Raw genomic sequence first — 20,425 nt, forward strand, 5'->3', positions numbered from 1 at the left:
CCAATAGAGCTTAAAAAACAACAACAACAACAAGCCAACTCATTAAACCTAAATATTAGTGCAAACAAAAATTTTACTTCCGTGGAGTCATGGAGAAAATGTGGATGACTTATGGGAAAGACAGTCAAGACTTTAAAGTTGAGAACCAAGTTTAAACTTCCTGCCAATACAGAAGATTAGTTTTATAAACAATACCCAATAACTCTGTAATGAATTATTTTCTATCTTAGTTCCATAAGAATTAGTAGCACTTATAGAATTATGTATGACTCATTAAATTCTACACAGCTAAGCTGACATGTATAAGGCATTGCCAGAAAATCCTGCCCTTAGGGAAGCAAGTAACTGGGTTGTCAAAAAGTCAACAGTTACCTAATTGATCTGGGAAATACAGTAAAGTTATGGCAATTAGGCTACTGAGGAAAGACTTGGTTTGCCTAGGCTCTCTGTGGTAACTTCCTCCTCCAGTGGGAGAAACTGCCAGTAAAGGAAGAATGACAATTTACATACCATAGCAGGGCTAATCTGCCTTGTGTGTTAGTCACAGCCTGCCAGCTTGAGACATCCTGGGAAATCCCTATCTGGAAGAGAAGAAAAGTTATAATCACAGTTGCTGTGCTTTTAATCTTATTCTGTGTAATTCATATACAGAGTCACTTCTGTACATTTTCAGTGAAAAACTGTTAGTATTATTTTCTATCATGAGTTAACCATTTATGTGGTATTTTAAAAATTATATATATATTTATATTATATATATATTTGCTCTCACTTTAAAAGACTCATAAGAGACATTTTCTTTTCTTTTTTTCTTTCTGCTCTCCAAGCCTCCAGGAAAAACAGCTTCCGTGGCACATTTCCTACAGAGCACAACTAGAATGAGTGGTGCAGAAAGTTCTACGGAGCATGCAGAGGTAAGAACACATTTCTAGGGGATGAATTGACCATATATAGCATTGACAGCATTGCCAATGGCTAATTATGGAATGATTAATGAATAGAAATGGCTAGTTTGCTTTCTTTAGTGAAGATCTGCTCTATATATTTCAACAATGTTATTCAATAAAGAAAAAATATCTGGGTGACTGGTTGCATTTTCTTTGACACCTCTGAGCTACTTTCTTCTCTTACAAAGTGAGAAATAAAATCTTGTCCTGTCAGCTTTTCAACTCTGTGTTTCATATTTTGCTCTTGGTTTAAAGGAATTTGGTTGAATGTAAAATTTTAAAAGATTGTATTGGTGTGGTTAGAAATAAAATTATCAACATAGAGTATCTATGGCAAACTACTTCTATGTATGCAATTAATACCACAGTCTTTGTTCTGTTGCTGGTTACTATAGCAGATACTTACTAATTGAGTGAATGAATGAAAGTGCTTTCTTAAAGTTTTTTTAGAGATAACTAAGATATAATAGGAAACTGAGACTTTTTTGTACATGTAGGTATTTAATTTAGCAGTCTCAGAACTTGGATCTCTTAGGAATTGGTCTGCAATTAGGGTAAATGAGAAAGTAAGGTCCAAATACTTTTAACACAGATTATATTTAATAGGGAATAATTGTTCTTTAAATGAGCCCTTAAAGGACCAGTGACTAAAAATCTTTCTATGTCTTTATTAGCAACTGGGAAGCACAGCAAAAACAAGTGAAAAATTTCCCCAAAACTTTGTATTTAATTGATTTTCTTTCATTTTAATACATACCTAAGACATGAATGGTGGTAAAATGTTGATTATCTTCAGAGAAATCCCTAGTGATGCTTTTATGACTTATAAGCCATACCAACTGCTGTGCTTTCTCTGTTTTGCAGATTTAGGATCTTTCCTAAATCATTTTATAAATGATTTTTATGGAGTTATTTAAAAATAACTTATTTATAAGGAAATCAAGGGTCAAAATATTTCATATTTTCTCCAGAGAAAATTATATATGGAAAAAAATACATACTATCTGATTATTCTTAATCTAGATTCCCAGAAGGCAGGGTCATACAAATGTTCGTTGGTCACAGATTTTTTTTTTTTTTGTCTATACTGCAAATAGAAAAAAGACTTTTTGAGGACCTAAAATTCATGTTGTGAAGCATGGTGTGGAATGCAAGAATCTTGAACTTTAGTGTGAATCATGATAATCAGTGATATTTATTAAAAATAGAGGTGGGATAAATAGGTGAAGCCCAAAGGATTTTTAAGACAGTGAAACTATTCCGCATGATACTACAGTGATACATACAGGTCATCGCACATCCGTCTAAATCCACAGAATGTACAACAGCAAGAGGGAACCCCAGTGTAAACTGTAGATCTGGGTGATAATGATGTGTCAGTGTAGGCTCATCTGTGAACAAACATACTATTCTAGTGGGGGATGCCAATAATGGGGAAGGCTACACATGCGCTGGGGCAACAGGTATATGGGAAATCTCTATATTCTCCACTCAATTTTTCTGTGAACCAAGAACTGCTCTAAAAAGTAGTCTATTAAAAAGAAGATAGAGATGCTATGGCTCCCTTTCAGAAATTCTGATCAGTGTTCAGGGTGCCCTATGTTTAGCAAGCTCCCAGAGTGGCTCTGATGAGCTCTAGTGGTGAGAACCACTGTTCTAGAATCCTGTCTCACTGCACCTCTGCTTCGCTGAGCCCAGGACACACTAAGTAGGGTTAGCTCACAGCACTTTCCAAATCAAAGATGCCTAACATTTAGTCTATTCTGATCCAGAATAAGTCCAGTCCCTCAGAAGTCCTCCTTAAAAAAGGAAATCTCAATTGCAGAACCCAATATACTTGTCACCTAGAAATTGATATTGCTTCTGGCACTGGGCTAATTAAACCAGCTTGAGGTCAGAAGCAGGTATAATCATTCTGATTGTGTTGACCTACACAAGAATGTCTCTTTTCAAATGCAGTCTTAGTTATACATGGGTCTGAATAGGAAGTAGCTAAGAACACTAAGAACAGCATCTATAGAGGTATAAAATACCATCGAATCCTGAAACATTGAGTGAGACAAACTGAAGATAGAAAAATAGTTTTATAAATCATATCTAATTTAAAAAAAGCCCTTGAAATCCCATGATGATTGCAAAACAGTATTTCCTGTAACATTTCTGACAAAGGCCAACATGTTTTGAAAATATTTCTTAATTGTTCGTGAATACCCTTAAGCAATTTCATGGTCCACAATAGCTATTAAGCCTGAAACTGAATAGCAGATTTAGAGACGATCCTCATCACCTGATCCATTGTATTACTTGTATGACTCAGCCATGCAATGGTTTTAAGACTATTGAGTTAGAACAGAGAAAATAAGAACTTTGTTGGTGGTTGATTTAGACAGATGGCAGGCAGTTTCTAGAGCTTTTGTGCTTTCTTTAAATGAATGGTATTTTAAAAGATTGAAAAGGTAGTTAATTTTTCACTGTGCCAATGTTTTATTATTAATCTAAATTTGTCACCTAGCAGCTTTACACAAAGGGCTGGTTAAAATGACAAAATACCGGATAATCTATGCCCACCTCTATAACATAACCAGATGATGATTATTGAGGTAGTTAATTTATTATATTATTATTGTTTCAGAATCATTTTGTTGCCGTTTAACTGTAGTGTGTTGGTCTTTTTTCTTGATGGTTCTTTCACTCTTTTGACTTTTGCCAGGGCCACATTTCAGGTCATGGGCTTGTATTCTACAAAAATGACTTTTTAGAAAAGTTTACCAAGTAAATACCTAACATGTGTCTAAATATCTAACATGTATCCATGAAACTTACCTGACTTCTATACACATTATACTCTGAATTTTCATTTTTTTTGGAAAAGGATTGAAATCCAAATTCATAAAATCCTAATTTCTTGTTTGCCTATTATATGGATACATTTATAATTTATTAGAGAATTATTTTGGTACTTAATTCACATGAGTCTAAAATATAAAGCTTTTTCATCAACGGGTCTCTACGAAGGACTATGGTGTGAGGATTACTATTGCTAAAATATTTTTATAAATTATAACATGAGAGTTTGTGAAGGGCAGCATTTCTCCTGTTTACTTTATAGACTATTCTGTTTCACTTTTTTTTTTTAAGTGTGCTCAGTCATCGAGAAGAAAGAACTTAAATTCTCTTGAACAAAAGATAAGGTGCCTGGAAAAACAGAGAAAAGAGGTAATTTTGAAATATTATTTGAAGTAACATGTGCCGTGGATTAATGCTGAGAATAAAATATGCACCTCGTGCCTTTTATTTTTGTTATGGGGTCACAGTATTTATCTTTAGGATACTGGACTGCATTATTTTGAGAGCAAATACTTCTTTCTTATTCACCTACATATCTCTTACTCGGTATCTCAGTGCTTGTGCAAATGAATAAAAAATGACAAAGCCATGAATCCAATAATTATAATCTTTTTTTCAAAACTTAGATGTTTCCTCCACATGAGCCAGGTGAGCTTATCATCTTTGCCTTTTACACTCTGCAACTTGACACACCTTGAAACTTAAACTGTCAAAGGCTTTATTGTATCGTTGACTTTGGTGATATGACTTCATGAGCTGGGCATCTGGCCAATGAGGGTTAAGGAGCATTATCATAAAAGAAGTTTGTTTTAAAATGTCATTGGGAATGTGATGGATATTATTTTGAGTTCCGTTTTTCTGAGTTTTACATTAGGACCTCTTTATTCTCCTTGACAGAGAAAGAGGTAAAAAGTTAAGAATTTTGGCACTCTGTTGTCAATTTTGTAATTCCTTTTCTAAATCATTTTCTGTATCACAGCTTTCATGTTTTCTCCTATGGTGCCCTCTACCCTTCTTTGATACTGCATAAAACAGTGAGCCCTACTGGAAAATTACTGAACTATAGCAGAGTAATGTTACCATAGCATAGAAATGTTAGTCCCTAAAATAATAACAGATCAGGGATCTTTACATAATAATATTATATATTCTTATACTAAATAAGTCCTGTCTATTTCCAGCGTAAGAGTTACATAGCAACTACCACTCTGGATTAGATATTTTGGTTTGTAATTTAGAGAAAGTCTTGCTACTTTTTAGTCATTGTGACTGTCCTCTTCATGTCTGTCTCATATTTATAGGTGTGGGAATTTCTCTTAATGTGGAAAGCTGTAGACTTCCCTTACAAGAAAACTAAGAACAGGTCATAGTGTTTTCTCTTTAATCTATTTAGCACACAGTTTTAAAACTTTCAAATTGTTTCCAGCCTAAATTGTTTCCAAATATTATTTTATGACAAAACTGTTATTCCTTGAAAAATCTATGCTTTCAAAAAGGTGATATTATCCATTAGTTGAGTATAGAATACAAATCAGGTACTGATTTTTTAAAAATATATTGCTGCAAGCAAATGACTATCAGTTAAAGGGACTTGGAATTTTTTAATATAAATTCTGTCTTTAAAAACCTAGAAGAAATATTTCATTATAATGTAAGCACACAGAAAAAATATGGAAAGGTTTGAAAAAAAAGGCCCTTCAAATATTAATAAACCTTATAGAAAACCACTAATACTTACAATTTTTTTTACCAGATTCTGGTTGTATTAAACAAAGATGAAAATTCAAATAACTAAGCAAAGTTAAAAGTTCAGCTGACTAGTCAAGATATACTTAAGACTTAATAGTTCTTCATATGTGAAACCAAGTACGAACGGTGATTATGAAACTTCAATTAACTCATCCCAGATCTACCAGAACTTGGTAGAAGGTATAGTGTCTTCATTCATAGCTTCCAAAATCTTAGTAACCTTGAAAAGTGATTTCATTTTGGCTAAATTTCCAAATGGGCAAGATCGTTTGTTGATTTACCAAATTTTAATAATTTCAGCTCCTGGACGTTAACCAGCAATGGGATCTGCAATTTAGAAGCATGAAAGAGTTATATGAAAGAAAGGTAAACACGTCTCTGGTGTTTGCTTTAAATCAATAATCTGGGGGAGTCAAGTATGTGAAGATTCTCATTGATTTCAGCTACAGGAGGTTTGTGGATAGCCAGCTGTCTGTTAAAAAATGATAAGGGGCAGGGGGTGCTGAGTGCATTATTGGCCTCTTGGTACTGAAGATTAATGACCGGAGGAAAGATGCCAGTGAATTGTCTTGAGCATGGCAGAAGAAAGGTGCTAAACATAGCCTCCAGCGATGTCTCTAGAGTTCTTACACACATTTATCATAGCTCACAGAGCATCTGGGCCTTGGCTTTATTACTAACACAAAGTTATATGTGAGGTGAGAGATGGCTTAAAGGTTATACCGTTTTATGCAAGGCTAGTTCTCTAATCATTTATAGCATAAACTGTTTTCCACAGATAAAGAAACAGTGTTAACAGTGAAAGTGTGAGGGGAAGTGGGGCATCCCCTCTTCTCTCTAAAGCATGTCCTCTGTCCAGAAACTTGCTTTGGTGAGAAAGAATTTTTTTTTAGAGAAAATATATTTTAAAGGGTAAAAGTCAACTTACAGTTTAAAACCATTCCATGTTCAGAAAGAGGAAAGAGAAAGTAAACTCCCCTAAATAATTCAGAATTAAGAAACTTGACCACAAGTGACTAATACAGCAGTATTGCTGTTTTCTTCTCCCTTTTGATATTCAGCAGTATTAAATTTAGAAAGAGAAGGATAATGTTCCCACTACACCAGGCCACGGTCAAGCCATCTTATAACATTCAGTCAGGGCAGCTTCGGGGTCTCCAAATTTTAAAGCACTGGATCCCAGAGAAAATGTTTCCGCTGTCTTCCTGAACGGCTGACAGCGGCGTGAAGACCCAGGGTTAACAATGGTCACAGTTCCCATCTTTGTTGAAGTGCCTGTCCCAAGGCTTCTTTCCCTGGAGTCTTGGCACTCAGACGACTAAGGAGGCATTTCGTAGCAGGTCAAGTGCTGCCGGTTACTGATGATGTCTGTTTTTCTGTGATGTAGGCCTATTCACCGATCCCCTATCCTTCCCTGTCCTTTTCAGATCAGGCAGGTCTCACCTTGAGAGCTGAGAATAGAATGACAAGCCTAGAAGGCGCCCTCGAGGTCTAAGGATTTATTTCCTCGAAAGTGGTGTGGTCTAGAGAAAGGAGGCTGGAGGCTGTTTTGGTGTTGGCTGTTTTCGTGCAGAGGAAGCTTCTTTTTAAAAGCAAAAGACCTGATCTTGGTTTAGTCCCCGGGCTCTTAGACTGGGAATACATCCAGGGGCGGCGGGGGGGGGGGGGGGGGGGGGAGGGGGTGGTAGGCCTCAGACAAGGTGTCTGCAGCTGTCTGTGAACCACTGCTGCAGGTCGCAGAGCTGAAAACGAAACTGGACGCTGCGGAAAGATTCCCGAGCACGCTGGAGAAGGAGCCGCTGCAGAGCCAGAGCGAGAGCGAGCAGCAGCGCGACCAGACGCGCGAGCGGCTGCGGCGCCAGGAGGTGGGCGGGGCTCGGGCAGCGACCTCCCCGCCCCCAGCGGCGCGGGGGGGCACCTGCCTCCAGACCGTTGAAAACCAACCGTTGAAAACCGACCGTTTATTCAAATCCACCCTCTGCGGCGAGGTGACCGGGGGTATGGGTTACGCAAGTCCCCAGAGCCAAAAATAGGCGCCACTTCTCTAGAATCAGGAGGTGGGAGGTGCCCTGCTCGCTTCCTTCTCGCAGAAATGGGCAGGACTTAATTTTCCAGGCTCCACCCGCGGGGAGAACTGAGCCAGGGACTGGAGAATATCTTTCTAGGGCATTGCAACCTAGCAGAAAGTTCATTTTGCTTTTTTGCTTTTAATCATACTGATTATTTTTAATTACCAGTGTCGATGATATGACAATATCTTGTATTTGCACAGCCGCTTTTCAGCTTACAGAGAGCTTTACAAATAAGTATTGCTTTTGTCATCCTAAAAATATAACGTTTTTGAAAAGTACCTCACCCTCAGCATCTCACTGAACCTTCTCATCGGTAAGGAAAATCTTACTTTTGCCATTTTAGAGATGAGGAGGTCGAGATGTAGAGTTTAGATGACTTGTCAGTGTCCATAACATAGCACCTGGAAAATAGGACTTGCACCCAGTGTCCAGATTTGAAGGCCCTTTTAATCCTCCTGAGAATTAGCAGGTGGCTTCTCTAAGAATAGACTTCCGGTTTTGCTTTTAGTTATGGGACTTCATGGATGTTGTAGAAAATGGGAGGAGCCCCGTGAGCTCTAATAGCCTCTCATTTTTTCAGGCATGTTAGGAAAAAACGAGAAGGATAAATTTTCTCAGGTGAAGTTTTGTGACTGATATTGTGATGCAGTGGCTGTATTTTAAAACGTGCATAAATCTTAAGACAGTCACAAATCAGTGCAGACAACATCAGTCCAGATTTCCTACCTTACTAAGGATATCTTTAGCAGCTCCCTTTCTGCCATTTAAGAGTCCCTTTGGGTTCCATTGACACAAAGCACAGGAATTATGCTAATTTTTCCCTTTGCAGTTCGGACCATTTTCTTGTTGAAATCATTTTCTCTTAAACTATGCTAAATTAGAAAAAGAATGGTAAAATTTCTATGTGTATATATAGACCTATTCTGTTTAAACAAAGGCAAATAGAAATATTTTCGCTTTTAAAGAAAACGACTCACCTAAAGTTGATTTCTTTAATCATTGTGTTGGGCGATATTAGCTATTAAAATAATATACTTTAACATATAGCTTAGCTATTTCCTCCTCTTGATTGACCTAAATTCCAGAATGTTTATTTTACTAGGTTAAAACTGCAGTTTCATTAAAATTTCAATTCACTCCACAAAAAGTTTACTGCCCAGAGTATAAAATTAAGAGATAGGAGACAGATGTTGTCTGAATCCAGAGCCTGTTAGTGTCTAAGCCACCGACTTTGCTTCAGTTACTTAAAACACTGCATTCCTTGAAGGTGATCTGAAAAGTGGAGGGATGATGGCACTTGAACTATCCCTTCTCTACCTTTTAAAAGTAATCGTCACAGCAATACAGTACTCTGAGTAATTAGCTGTAGTGAAGGGTCTTATTGCCTGAGGTTTTATCTTTTATCCTTTTCTCTCTTTCTCTAGTCTAGAATGATGCAGAATTGGGCTTTGAGTTATTTGGTGTTTTTTGTTGCAATAATACTTTGCATTTTAGAACTTTCAATTATTTTTAGTGAGTCACTCTTTCATCACCATGTAAGAGTGCATAACAAGTAGCTTATTCTGCAGACCCATCTGAACCTTGAAAGTGAGGACTGGGGATTTTATCTTGTTCTGGGGTCACAAAACTTAGTAGCAGTAAGGATAATGTAAAGATTTCTTCTATCCTAATCCTGACCTCCACCCAGAGATTATCGCTCAAATGAAATGTTAAGTGAAAATCTAGCAGATCCTGGGTTTTTTTTTTTTTTAATATTTCAGAAGCATTCCTACAATATCACCTCATCTGAATTTTGATTTTGGATTTGTTTTCTTGCTTTCTATTTCAGAAGGAGAAGGAGAGCCTAAATGAAGAACTACATGAATTGAAGAAAGAGAATAAGCTTTTGAAGGAAAAAAATGCTCTCGCGAACCAGAAGAAGCAACATTATGAATGTGAAATAAAACGTCTCAATAAGGTATTGGTCCAGAGGAAGTTGGAGAGATCAAATGAGAGGTTTCTGTATAAAAGGCAGTTTCTGGGCTGAGACCCACAGCAAAATCCACACTGCAGTGCAGCCCGCAGTCTTAGGGGCTTGCACAGGGAGGTCTCTGTCATTTTACAAATCACTCTTATCTGCCTCATTCAGCCATACTTGGCTAAGGATTTTTTTAGGAATTCAAAGAATTGTCATGAAAAAGAGAGATAAGGAGAAATTATAGAAGAGAATAGGAACTTTTTTTTGGTAGTTCTAAGAACCACATAAAGCAAGTGGGTGTTTGCGAACAGTAGCATATCTCTTGGTCAACCACAAAAGTTTCCTGAGGAAGCAGGCTGCTCTTTAAAATCATCACGGTGAGCTGCTGGGTGTGATGCAGACTGTATGGAAGCAGGCTAAATGCCAAATCCAAAAATGCAATGGCGGCCTTCCTGAGAAGAAGCCTAAAACTCCCCTTTAATGAGGGGGTGGGGGGGTGGGGTGTAGGTCTACTAAGAAAATGCTGGTGATTTAATGCCTTTGCTCCAACTTAACTATTCAGAGGGGCTACCTGTGAACTGCTGCAAAAGGATGACATGTGAGAGTGTGTGTGTGTGTGTGTGTGTGTGTGTGTGTGTGTGTGTGTTGTTTTATGGACTAAACCTTAATTTTCTGGGGGGAAGGGATTGCTGAGTTGTTGAGAGAAAAAAGTAAATCCTTTGCTGTTGACTTTTCCAAGAGCCACGTCATATGTGGACCACAGGGATACTTGTAGTACATGCTTGAGTTGAGATATTCATCTCTCAAGCTAGATATTTTTCGACCAAAGTAACAGAAATTGTCTTCTAAAAAAAGATTAGGTGGTTGACTGGCCTTAAACACATGCTCCATGCTTGCATTTGGGACTGTGTGCCCTCTTGTAGTTAAGCAGTGTTCACAAGTATAACTTCAAGATCCCCAAAGTGTTAACTGTGTGCCTGTATAGTTGATAGGGTGCTTTACAAATGTGATGCTATATTTGATCTGTTTATGGGGCAAGTTATTCAGGAGAAAATGGGAAATTAGAGATTAACTTCATAAACAATGTACTTCTCGATCCTTTAAGAGAGAAAAACAGTGTTCAGAGATACAAATTCAGGGCAAATGAATTTTCTCTTATTCTCTGCTGGAAATCTTTCGCAAGTGAATTAGAGGAACTGACATTAATTGAGATTATATTTGAAATCTCTCCCATTTTTTTAAGGTTTTTAAAATAACATGTATTTCTTAAAAGTTAACATGTGCATAATAGAAAAGCAAAGATATGATATGTTATTACTTATCAGTTTTTGCCTATTCTCCAATTAGAGCTGCCAAGAACTCTGTTTTTTACTCAAGCCCATGTATAATCTTCATTTTTGTGTATCTGTGTTTATAGTCAACAGAAAATTTTTTTAAATTAGTAAACATTTTATAACTCATGATTATAATCATAAAATGTCAATGAGAAAAAATAATGTGAGTAAAATTCAGAGCTTAATACAAATGTCATCAAAGAGGATTTTTCCAGTTATCCTAATTAAAATTACATACGCCACCTCTAATATTTCCTGTTTTAATTTTTCCTTGGAATTCATTGCTATCTAATATATGCATAGCCTTATGTTTATTATCTTATTTGTTTCCTGTCTCCCAGTCTTGATTGTAAGCTGCATGGGGACAGGATTTTTGCAGGACAGACTTCTCTCCTAGGCATAGTGGACACAGTGTTGGGGGCTCACAATACTTTTACCCACCCAATAATATGCTTCATTTCTCTTAAAGTCAGAGGAAAAAGACTAAAGGTTGAGACTGGAAAAACCTTTTCATGTTAATATTAACATATTCATCTTTGTAAGAATGCAATTATAATACATACTTTTACTACATATTTATTGGGAGAAAGGGACTCACAAAGACAACGTCATAATAGGGCCCTGAGTTTCTCTATTTTGTTCAAGTGCCTAGAACAGGGCCTTGCTCATCATGTGTTCTTAAATATTGGTTGACTGGATGAATGGATGAATTAACTAATTAATGTAATTTGCTGGTACGTAGTATGTTCAATAGCCAATTTTGTCCCTAAGATTAATGCTTTAATAGGTGTAACACATTACTTATGAGCAGTGAGAAAAAATAAAAGGGTATTTCAAGCCAGAAAAGATTTCATCTCACACATCTATACCTTCAACTGTCACTTTAAAAACATAGAAAGTGATGAGCTATAAAAAGAGATTTTTTCTTGTTTAGAGCAAAGAGATTTTTTTCTCATTTAGATTTTTTTCTCATTTAGTATGTGTCTAATGAAATGTAAGAAATTATTATTCTGTTTTACACTGTAGATTTTTCTTTTCTCTTTCACTACTGTAGTAAATAAAAGTTACTCAAAATGATGATTTGGGTAGCTAATTGTACACACCATTCATCACAGCATGGAATTGGGGGCTCATTCTGCTTGCACAAACCCACTGCCTGCTGACCCAGTCTCTCAGCAGAAATTGGTAGCGTGTCAGCTTAGCAATTAACATACGGTTTTCAGGAGTTCACACAACTATGTGTACTGAATTCTACTTATTCGCTTTGAGGGAGATACCCAAGGGTATTGTTTTCATCAAGTTCTTGACAGAGAAGCCAGATGTTTAATCAAAGTGAGAGAAATTACCTGAGGGTAGTTAACCAGTGCCACCCATGGGCAATGTTGATGTGTCTGACATCTCACCACTGGGAGATGGTAGATCTGTTTAGTATATCTCTGCTTATGGTAAATTGCTATTCTAGAATAGGTTACAGGTGTTCATTCAAGGAAGTTGGAAAACCCCAAGATGGAATAAATGTCTACTAGACTCACCTTTCATTCATGACTCATTTGCAAAAGATTTCTAGAAGTCTGAATAGCGTGAAAGATCAAGAAATTCAAATATTACAAGACCCACAAAAATAGTCTATTCATAGCTGTAGGATATGGAACCAGCATATTTGATTATCTTGACCCACTTGGCCCACCCCACCCTAGATTCTCTCTATTACTAGTAACACATTTAAAAAAAAAATAACTATTACAATAATTCCTAGAACTATGTAGCTTACCAATAAATTCTAACAAAACACAAATCATTAAACAACTTCTGTTGTCTAATAATTCCTGGAGGAAGAAAAATTTCTTGTTTTTCTTACAACTTCCTGAAAAATGATATTTACATCAGGCTAGACAGTGTCCATAGACTATAAGACATTCTACTAGGAAATTTCTAGTTTTAACTATACGTATTTAAGACCATAAGTTTGCTTTTCTTTTCTACCCATATGACCATATTGTATAGTGATGCAGGGAAGTGAGTTACTAATAGAATCATCAAATGAACATCATTGAAGCTACTAAAGAAATACAGAGGAAGTGAAGTCTTGGAGCTTTGGAAGTAAATCTTTTCTAGTTGTCTAAAGGACTCATTTGATAATGAGCAAGTAGTCCCATGTGTGGGCTCTGAGGCCACAACAGGATGAGGTATGTCCTGTCAGAGTTTTCAGTAGCTATTTTATTTAACTCGTGAGCCAAAAATCTTCAGAATAGAGACAGTGTCTTTCATATAATCTGACAAAGTATAGCATATGTAAGAGTACCATGGACTTATGAGTAAGGATGATGATCTGGTTGGCAAATCTAAGCGCCTCTTATTTCCTTCACTTCCTCACCCCATGGTGAAAATACCAAGTTGTACCGAATGTCAAGAAAGCAGAGCACTCTCTCCACCCTGTAGTGGGTTAATGGATGTTTTATTGGAGAATATATATGACTGTGGCTAGGCCAGGGCTTGGTATGCCGAAGAAGTACAGAGCAGAACAGTACAACAATGGATAATGAATCTGCATGGGTTCCAGTTTACGTGAGTTTACCTCTCTCCCGGAGGGGACATGGTTATATAGCAGAAATATATTACTCAAAATGTCATCTGAGATCAGCAGCATCAGCTTTTGAGGAATGCAGATTTTCAGACCTTACTTCCAGATATACTGATTCAGGATCCTTGGAGGCAGTGCCCAGGGGTGGGCATGTTTGCTACCTCTCCATGTGATTCTGATGCTCCCTGAAGTTTGAGCCTTGCTGATGGAGCATATATTTGACTGAAGCAGAGACTCTAGAGAAAGGCTGTATATCTGTTTTCCACTCATGGTTGGCTAGGTGAAGGGAGCTCTAACATCAAAGCCTTCTCAAGTAACAGTGAGAGTTGAATAACATAAGCGCCATCATGGAGAAAAGATGGAGATTCTGAAAAAAATGCATATATGCTAGAAAATCAGAAGACAGTTATCCAATGATGAAGCTAGCATTAAAAATGAAATTCTACCTTGCGAAGGCCTTTGAGATGATTGTAACAATTGTAGAGAAATTGGTATGATGTGGCAACACTTAGGTCAACAGTGTGCTTCTCTTATAATATAGGCCCTTCAGGATGCCTTGAAGGTGGAGTGTTCTTCACCTCCTGAGGACTGTTTGGGGAAGTCTGAAATGGAGTGCAGCCATGAGGAGATGAGAACAGAAATGGAAGTTCTCAAACAGCAGGTGAGAAGTTGAAAGTGACGTGATCTTGTGGAACTTAGGGCCCATTGTCATGCTGCTTTAGACATTTCTGGAAGCCCTGCTATTCAAAACGCCAAAGGTTTTTGCATGTAGTTAAATTAGAATTACCTAATTATAAAGCTTTATGGGAAAATATAGATCAGCTAGTCCAACTCTCACACTTCATAAAAGAGAAGATTGATTTTCAGATGGGTTAAGTGGCTTGCCCAAGATCATACACTTAAAAAGGGGGCATGCTAATTAACCTTTTAGTGAAATTCTATTAGCACTGGGTCTAGAGAGTTTCATGTAGACATGATTTATTTTGAAGACACTATTAACCCAAACTCTGGACCTTTTCAGAAAATGGTAGCATCCAGGCTGTTATTCTATAGCTGCAAGCCTCCAGGCTTTTGAACAACGAGGGCAGTTTTAAAGGGAATACTCTGCACTGATCACAGTCACTGAAGAGCCAGATCTGTGCATCTACCCCTACATGTGGATGGCACCACCTACAAATTTATTGATGTACAGTGGCTTCCTCCTCCTCACTCACCCAGCTTCACTCACTGTTTCTAAGCACACAGCAAGAGTAAAGAATGCTCTCTCTAAGCTTCTGCATACATCAGCAGCATAGGGCTGTGGGGATATAGCACTGCCTGAACTACTTGAGTCTAAATTTAGCTCAGCCAGCTGGAGCTGGCTTAGCTGAGGGACCACCCATACATATCACATCTCTTTTTCCTATGAGAGGTTAAATAAACTAATATTGGTAAAGGGCTGGAACAGTTCAAAGTGATATTGATAAGTACAGGAAATATAGGAATTCCAATCCCCAAAGCACACATTGTCAGTCATATATTAGCAATGGCAGGGGTGGAGGAGAGGATGTAACAGAACAAAGAGCTGAGAAGTATTATTTTCTGATATCCCTGGGTATGACTTGTAGGCTGTTTTGCTCTGAACAAGTGCCAATTACAAGGATTCTTGACACAATATAAGGAAGAATAGAGCAAATGTGATAGTGTTGTTATTTACTTTACTCTTAGTACTTCATAGGAAGTAATCTATAAATCTAAAAAATTCAGAGCATTTGACATAAAACTGGATTTTCTCTTCTATCAACTCCATTCGACTAATCTACTTCATTATATTCAGGATCAAATATACAGCTTAAAAATAGACCCATGGAAAGAATAAGGGTATAATCAGAGTGTTAAAACTCTGCCAAATTCTCAACCCCTGAAGTACCATTGGTGCTAGCCAGGATTCCTCTGAAAAAGTACTGCTTATGTTCAGACACTTGAGTCATCCTCAGTGCTCTCATGTAATGTACACCACATGCGAGAGAGTTGCTCTTATACGTGGTGTTTACAGTAATGGCTTAATTCATATTTGATACAGACAATGGCAGGTATTCTTTTTCTCATAATCCCTAAGAGTAGACCAGAATCCATCTTATTTTTATTTGGCCCTTTTGCTAGCTTTCTGCATTCACATTTTAACTGTGTATGTTTCTAATTGGGTACCACAATTATTACATTACCAAGTGCTGCGTGAAACCCTAAAGGATTTAAATTCACAAAAAAACTGAGCTTGATTCTTGGCCACCTAAGTGATGACATCGCTATCAGTGTCTTTAGAGTGTTCTGTTCTAATGAGATGAGCTTCTCCCACTTCAAATGCCTCTGGTAATTATTTACAGAGCATTGGTTTAACTGTGTCTAGATTTGAACTTCAGCTCTCAACCAAAAAAAAAGAAAAAAAACACCCCAAAACAAAAACTTGGCTGGGTATAATTCCCTTGCAACGCTTCTAGTGAATAAAGCCTTGAAATTAAATATGTATATCTGCATATAGACCCATGTAAAATGTTTAATTTCCCCACCACCCTGCTATTACATTTTGCTCTATTATTATTGACTTAAAGTTGATAATCCTTTAGTTAAGATTTGTTGCTCTGTTGCTGATGACGGTACAATGTACATTAACTTTAATAGACATCTAGCTAGTAGGTTCCCATGTAGGTTGTCATTTAAATCTGGTTTTGGAGGAATTCCTTTGTTTCATTTCTTAAGCTTCAATTGTTTTCATAACTCCACATTCTAGTTTCCAAGCCATCAGCCCACACTATGCCAATTAAAACAACAATAATTAAATCTGATTTTTGAGGGGGGTTGTTTTGATTACTTTTCTGGAATATTTGGAGTATCTCCTGAGAGGCATTCCACTAAAATGTTACTCTTTTTTATGATATATACCCCCACAGTTGCTTATAAATGCCAACTGTGGTGAATATCTTTCAATAAACATGCTTTGTTTCCCCACATACATGAGCCTTTCATTTCTATCCTGTGCTCAACTTATAATTTATATTTAGAAACTTTGACATGGGCCTTCCTTGTTGGTGCAGTGGTTAAGAATCTGCCTGCCAATGCAGGGAACACGGATTCGACCCCTGCTCCAGGAAGATCCCACACGCCACAGAGCAACTAAGCCCGTGGGCCACAACTATTGAGCCCTTGTGCCACAACTACTGAAGCCCATGTGCCTAGAGCCCGAGCTCTGCAACAAGAGAACCCATGGCAATGAGGAGCCTGCGCACCACAACAAAGAGTAGCCCCTACTCACCACAACTAGAGAAAGCCTGCGTGCAGCAACAAAGACCAATAAATAAATAAATTTTTTAAAAAAGAAAAAGGAAAAAACTTTGGGATGTCAGTATCTAGTGGCTTCACTTAGAAACTGTCAGTAAACTGTCTTTCAGAACTTCAAGCAATATTTATACGTAAAAGCCCGGTTTTAGAGATGGATGATTTGCTCCAAAACAGGGACATTTAACACTGATGGGGTGGGGGGAGCAAGGTTTCATCACAAGAATGGAATATGCAACAAAAAATCAGTGAGGGGAATTATTTTCAAAATATCCATGCTATTACTTTACTTATGAATTTCTGATAAAGGCTCAGTGAGAAAAAAGTTGAAAACTGCCATTCTAAACAAAGTGAAAAATAAAATTATAGTCATATGTATCAAGAAAAGGAAATTTATTTATGTTTATAAATTTGTATATATTCATGAAAAGGGGACGGAAATGTCTCTGATGGGACAAACCCAAATAGCACTCTCCAGAACTCATTTAAATGGCTTAAGAGAAAAGGAAGCTAGCAGTAACAGTAAGTTAATATTTCCTAGGTGCAAATATATGAAGAAGACTTCAAAAAGGAGCGATCAGACCGAGAAAGACTGAATCAAGAAAAAGAAGAGCTACAGAAAATTAATCAAACTTCACAATCCCAGTTGAACAGGCTGAATTCTCAGGTATACATCCAAATAATCTTTGTCAGCACATATGTATTTTTATTTTCTCATTTAAAAATCTAGACATTTTGGCTTCTGTTAATTGCCATTGGGTTTTTTTTGTTTGTTTTTTTGAGAGATTAGCACCTGGGATGAAATCATTCTTAAACAATTTTGTAAAGAGATGAAAATGACTGCAGATTTCTTTTAACTTAAGTATATTAAGGAGTTATCCAAGACATTGGATTCCAAAGTCTTTTATAAAATCCAATTCTTTTGATCTTTTTCTCATAATATTTACCTTGGTAGGATAGGAGTTGGAACTACCTAGCACTCAAATTCAAAGCCAAAACACTTCAGTACAGTGAGGTTGTTTCTAAATTCTTATCAGTTTCTTTGAAGGGCTATGTTGGAATGTTCCTGTCTTTCAAAAACATACATACTAAATGTCATTTCTATATCTAGCGAAACCAAGAATTTTGTTCAGTGGGTTTCCAGATTTAATGTAACTGGAGCACTCTCAAGGAAACCAGATAATGTTAGCCACTTTATTGGAATAGAATATTAACTGTAAGCATAAAATTAAGTGCAATAGAATTTATTAAACATAGACTCAGGAAGTGAACATGATGGGTAAATATTGATGTTAATGAGGGAAATGTAGCTAACACAATTTTGGCTTAAGAAAAGAAAATGAACCACCAAATTTTTAATTTGCAAAATTATGCAACTTTTTTAATAAATAGGAAATTGTTGTGGAACATGCTGTGACAGCTCTGTAGTTTCAAGATTCTTAGTTTTAGAAGAAATTTTAAGCTCTTTGTCATCCTCTTCTTCCTAATACAAAGTAGATCATGAATTAAATTTAGTTTATTTGACATCTTTTTTAAAACTTTAAATTCCTAGTTTTACATGGAAAATTATTTGGCAGAATCATTTCCTTTGTAACAAATTGGAAGGAATAAAATAATGGTAAAAACATAATAAAATGCTTTTCTGAAAATAATTCACGCAATCTACTTTTACAACAGTGGGTGAGAACATGTTCTGATTGTTCTTGGTGAGAAAATCACTCTCTCAATTTTATGTCTTACATGCAACTTTGCCTTAATTTCTTTGAAGTTGTCGCGGCACAAATCATTTCACTTGCTGCCGTATTTTAATTTTATTCGTTCTTCTACATTAAATTCAGATTGATGATAAATACTTGTCTAGATTGGCAATGTTCTTGCCATTGTAGAAGCAAGCTGTAGTACAGCCAGAAACACACAACCATCTACTTACATTATAGACTGTAGTCCACAATAATTTTCATTCCTGTGTCATCTGTAATTTTTTATTGATATCAACAAAATAAATGTATTGTCTAATTACAGTATGGTATAACTGTGCTTATGAACTAAGGGAGGATCTTAGTGATATGTTAAAACTATCAAAAAAATTTTTATAGTGATAGTCCAAGCATTTATTCTTCAAAAGTCTCATTTACTCAGGTAAAAGGATGATAGAGTTCATAAGATTTAACACATGGTTTAACAATCTATGTTAAATGTATTAACAGTAGATTAAATGCCATGATATAGTAGAATAGGCATTACCTTCTTTGAGTAGCATATTACCTGTGATCCAAATGAACCACTTGACCAAAGGAATTTTTAGGTCAAATCAATCTGGCACTAGTTGCTTACATACCAGAGTTTATTCCTCTTATCACTAAGGATGTATTAAAGCAAAGACTAGGTTAAACAGTGTAGTGAAGTGAAAAATATTTAGGAGAAATTTAAGGATAAAATTTGACAGTCAGTGAGAACCTTGAGCAAATATTCAACTTTTGTGTGCTCTCTTTTCTTCATCTGTAAAATGACAAATTTGGACTAGATGATCTCTAAAATATCTCTTACAACTCTAAAACCTCTGTCTCTAAAAATAGGTTGCTTAACCTCTCTTAGCACACTCACCTGTAAAATATAGATAATGATCCCTACCTCATGACTTCACAAAGTTGTTCTCAGGGTTAAGTGAAAAAAAATCTATGTGAAAACACGTAGCTCAAGCTGTGGCTCACAGGTATTTCATAAATAGTCTATTGGAAGGGAGAATTCTTAATAGTTTCATTTAGTTGTATAATTAGCCTGCGACATTCAGTGCCTCGTAATCTAATTTTGATGCTGTCTTTCTGCAAGGCATTCTGCTATGTGTTGTGAGGAAACTAAAAAATGATCCATGCTATTAAAAGATTCACAATATAATGAGGGGACATGTATAGTCTGCCCTCACCATTTACAGATTCCACTTTTGTGAATTCGCCTACTCACTAAAATGTATTTGTCACCCCCAAATCAATCCTTATGCCACCTTTAAGGTCATTTGTGAACTTGTACAGAGCAGCAAAACACTTGAGCCTCCTGACACACTTGTTCCTATGGAGGTACAACAGGTGATGCTGTCTTCTTCTTTCAACTCTCATACTGTAAAAAGTGTCATTTTCGTGGTCTATTTAGCGCCACATTTTTCACATATTTGTGCTTTTTTGTTGGTGATTTCATTTTTTTTAAATGGACCCCAAGCATAGTGCTGAAGTGCTGCCCAGTGTTCCTAAGCGAGGGAAGGCTATCAGGTACCTAAAGGAGAAAAGACGTGTCAGAGAAGCTTCGTTCAGGGGTGAATATAGTGCTATTGGCCATGAGTTCAATGTTAATGGATCTATAATATTTATTAAATGAGGTATCTTTAACAAAAACACACATAAAACAAGATTATGTATTGATTGATTAACAAAAATGGCATGACCAGAGACTGGCAGGAAGCTAAGCCTGCATTACCCTGGGAGCAGTGGTTCAGTGTTTGCTACTTCAGTGTTCACAGTGACTTTATAGAATATAATTCTTACTGTGAATCATGAGAATTGACTGTACATAGTACACACCAGACTCTAAAAAGTCATATAGTGAATGTAAAATGCTGCCTATGTGGAAGGACC

General features: G+C 36.7%; 1 protein-coding gene across 1 annotated transcript in view; it reads left to right on the top strand.

Moving 5' to 3' along the window:
- TNIP3 (TNFAIP3 interacting protein 3) overlaps positions 1-20,425 on the top strand; it is an 86,119-nt gene that overhangs the window by 51,385 nt on the left and 14,309 nt on the right. Inside the window, exons 3-9 of the mRNA XM_057706379.1 lie at positions 828-914; positions 4,086-4,163; positions 5,844-5,909; positions 7,277-7,408; positions 9,444-9,572; positions 14,029-14,148; positions 17,341-17,466. Of these exons, the coding sequence (XP_057562362.1) occupies positions 828-914; positions 4,086-4,163; positions 5,844-5,909; positions 7,277-7,408; positions 9,444-9,572; positions 14,029-14,148; positions 17,341-17,466 (738 nt within the window). The remainder of the gene's footprint in view (positions 1-827; positions 915-4,085; positions 4,164-5,843; positions 5,910-7,276; positions 7,409-9,443; positions 9,573-14,028; positions 14,149-17,340; positions 17,467-20,425) is intronic.

The sequence above is a fragment of the Hippopotamus amphibius genome, chromosome 13, assembly GCF_030028045.1.
Source record: "Hippopotamus amphibius kiboko isolate mHipAmp2 chromosome 13, mHipAmp2.hap2, whole genome shotgun sequence".
Classification (NCBI taxonomy): domain Eukaryota; kingdom Metazoa; phylum Chordata; class Mammalia; order Artiodactyla; family Hippopotamidae; genus Hippopotamus; species Hippopotamus amphibius.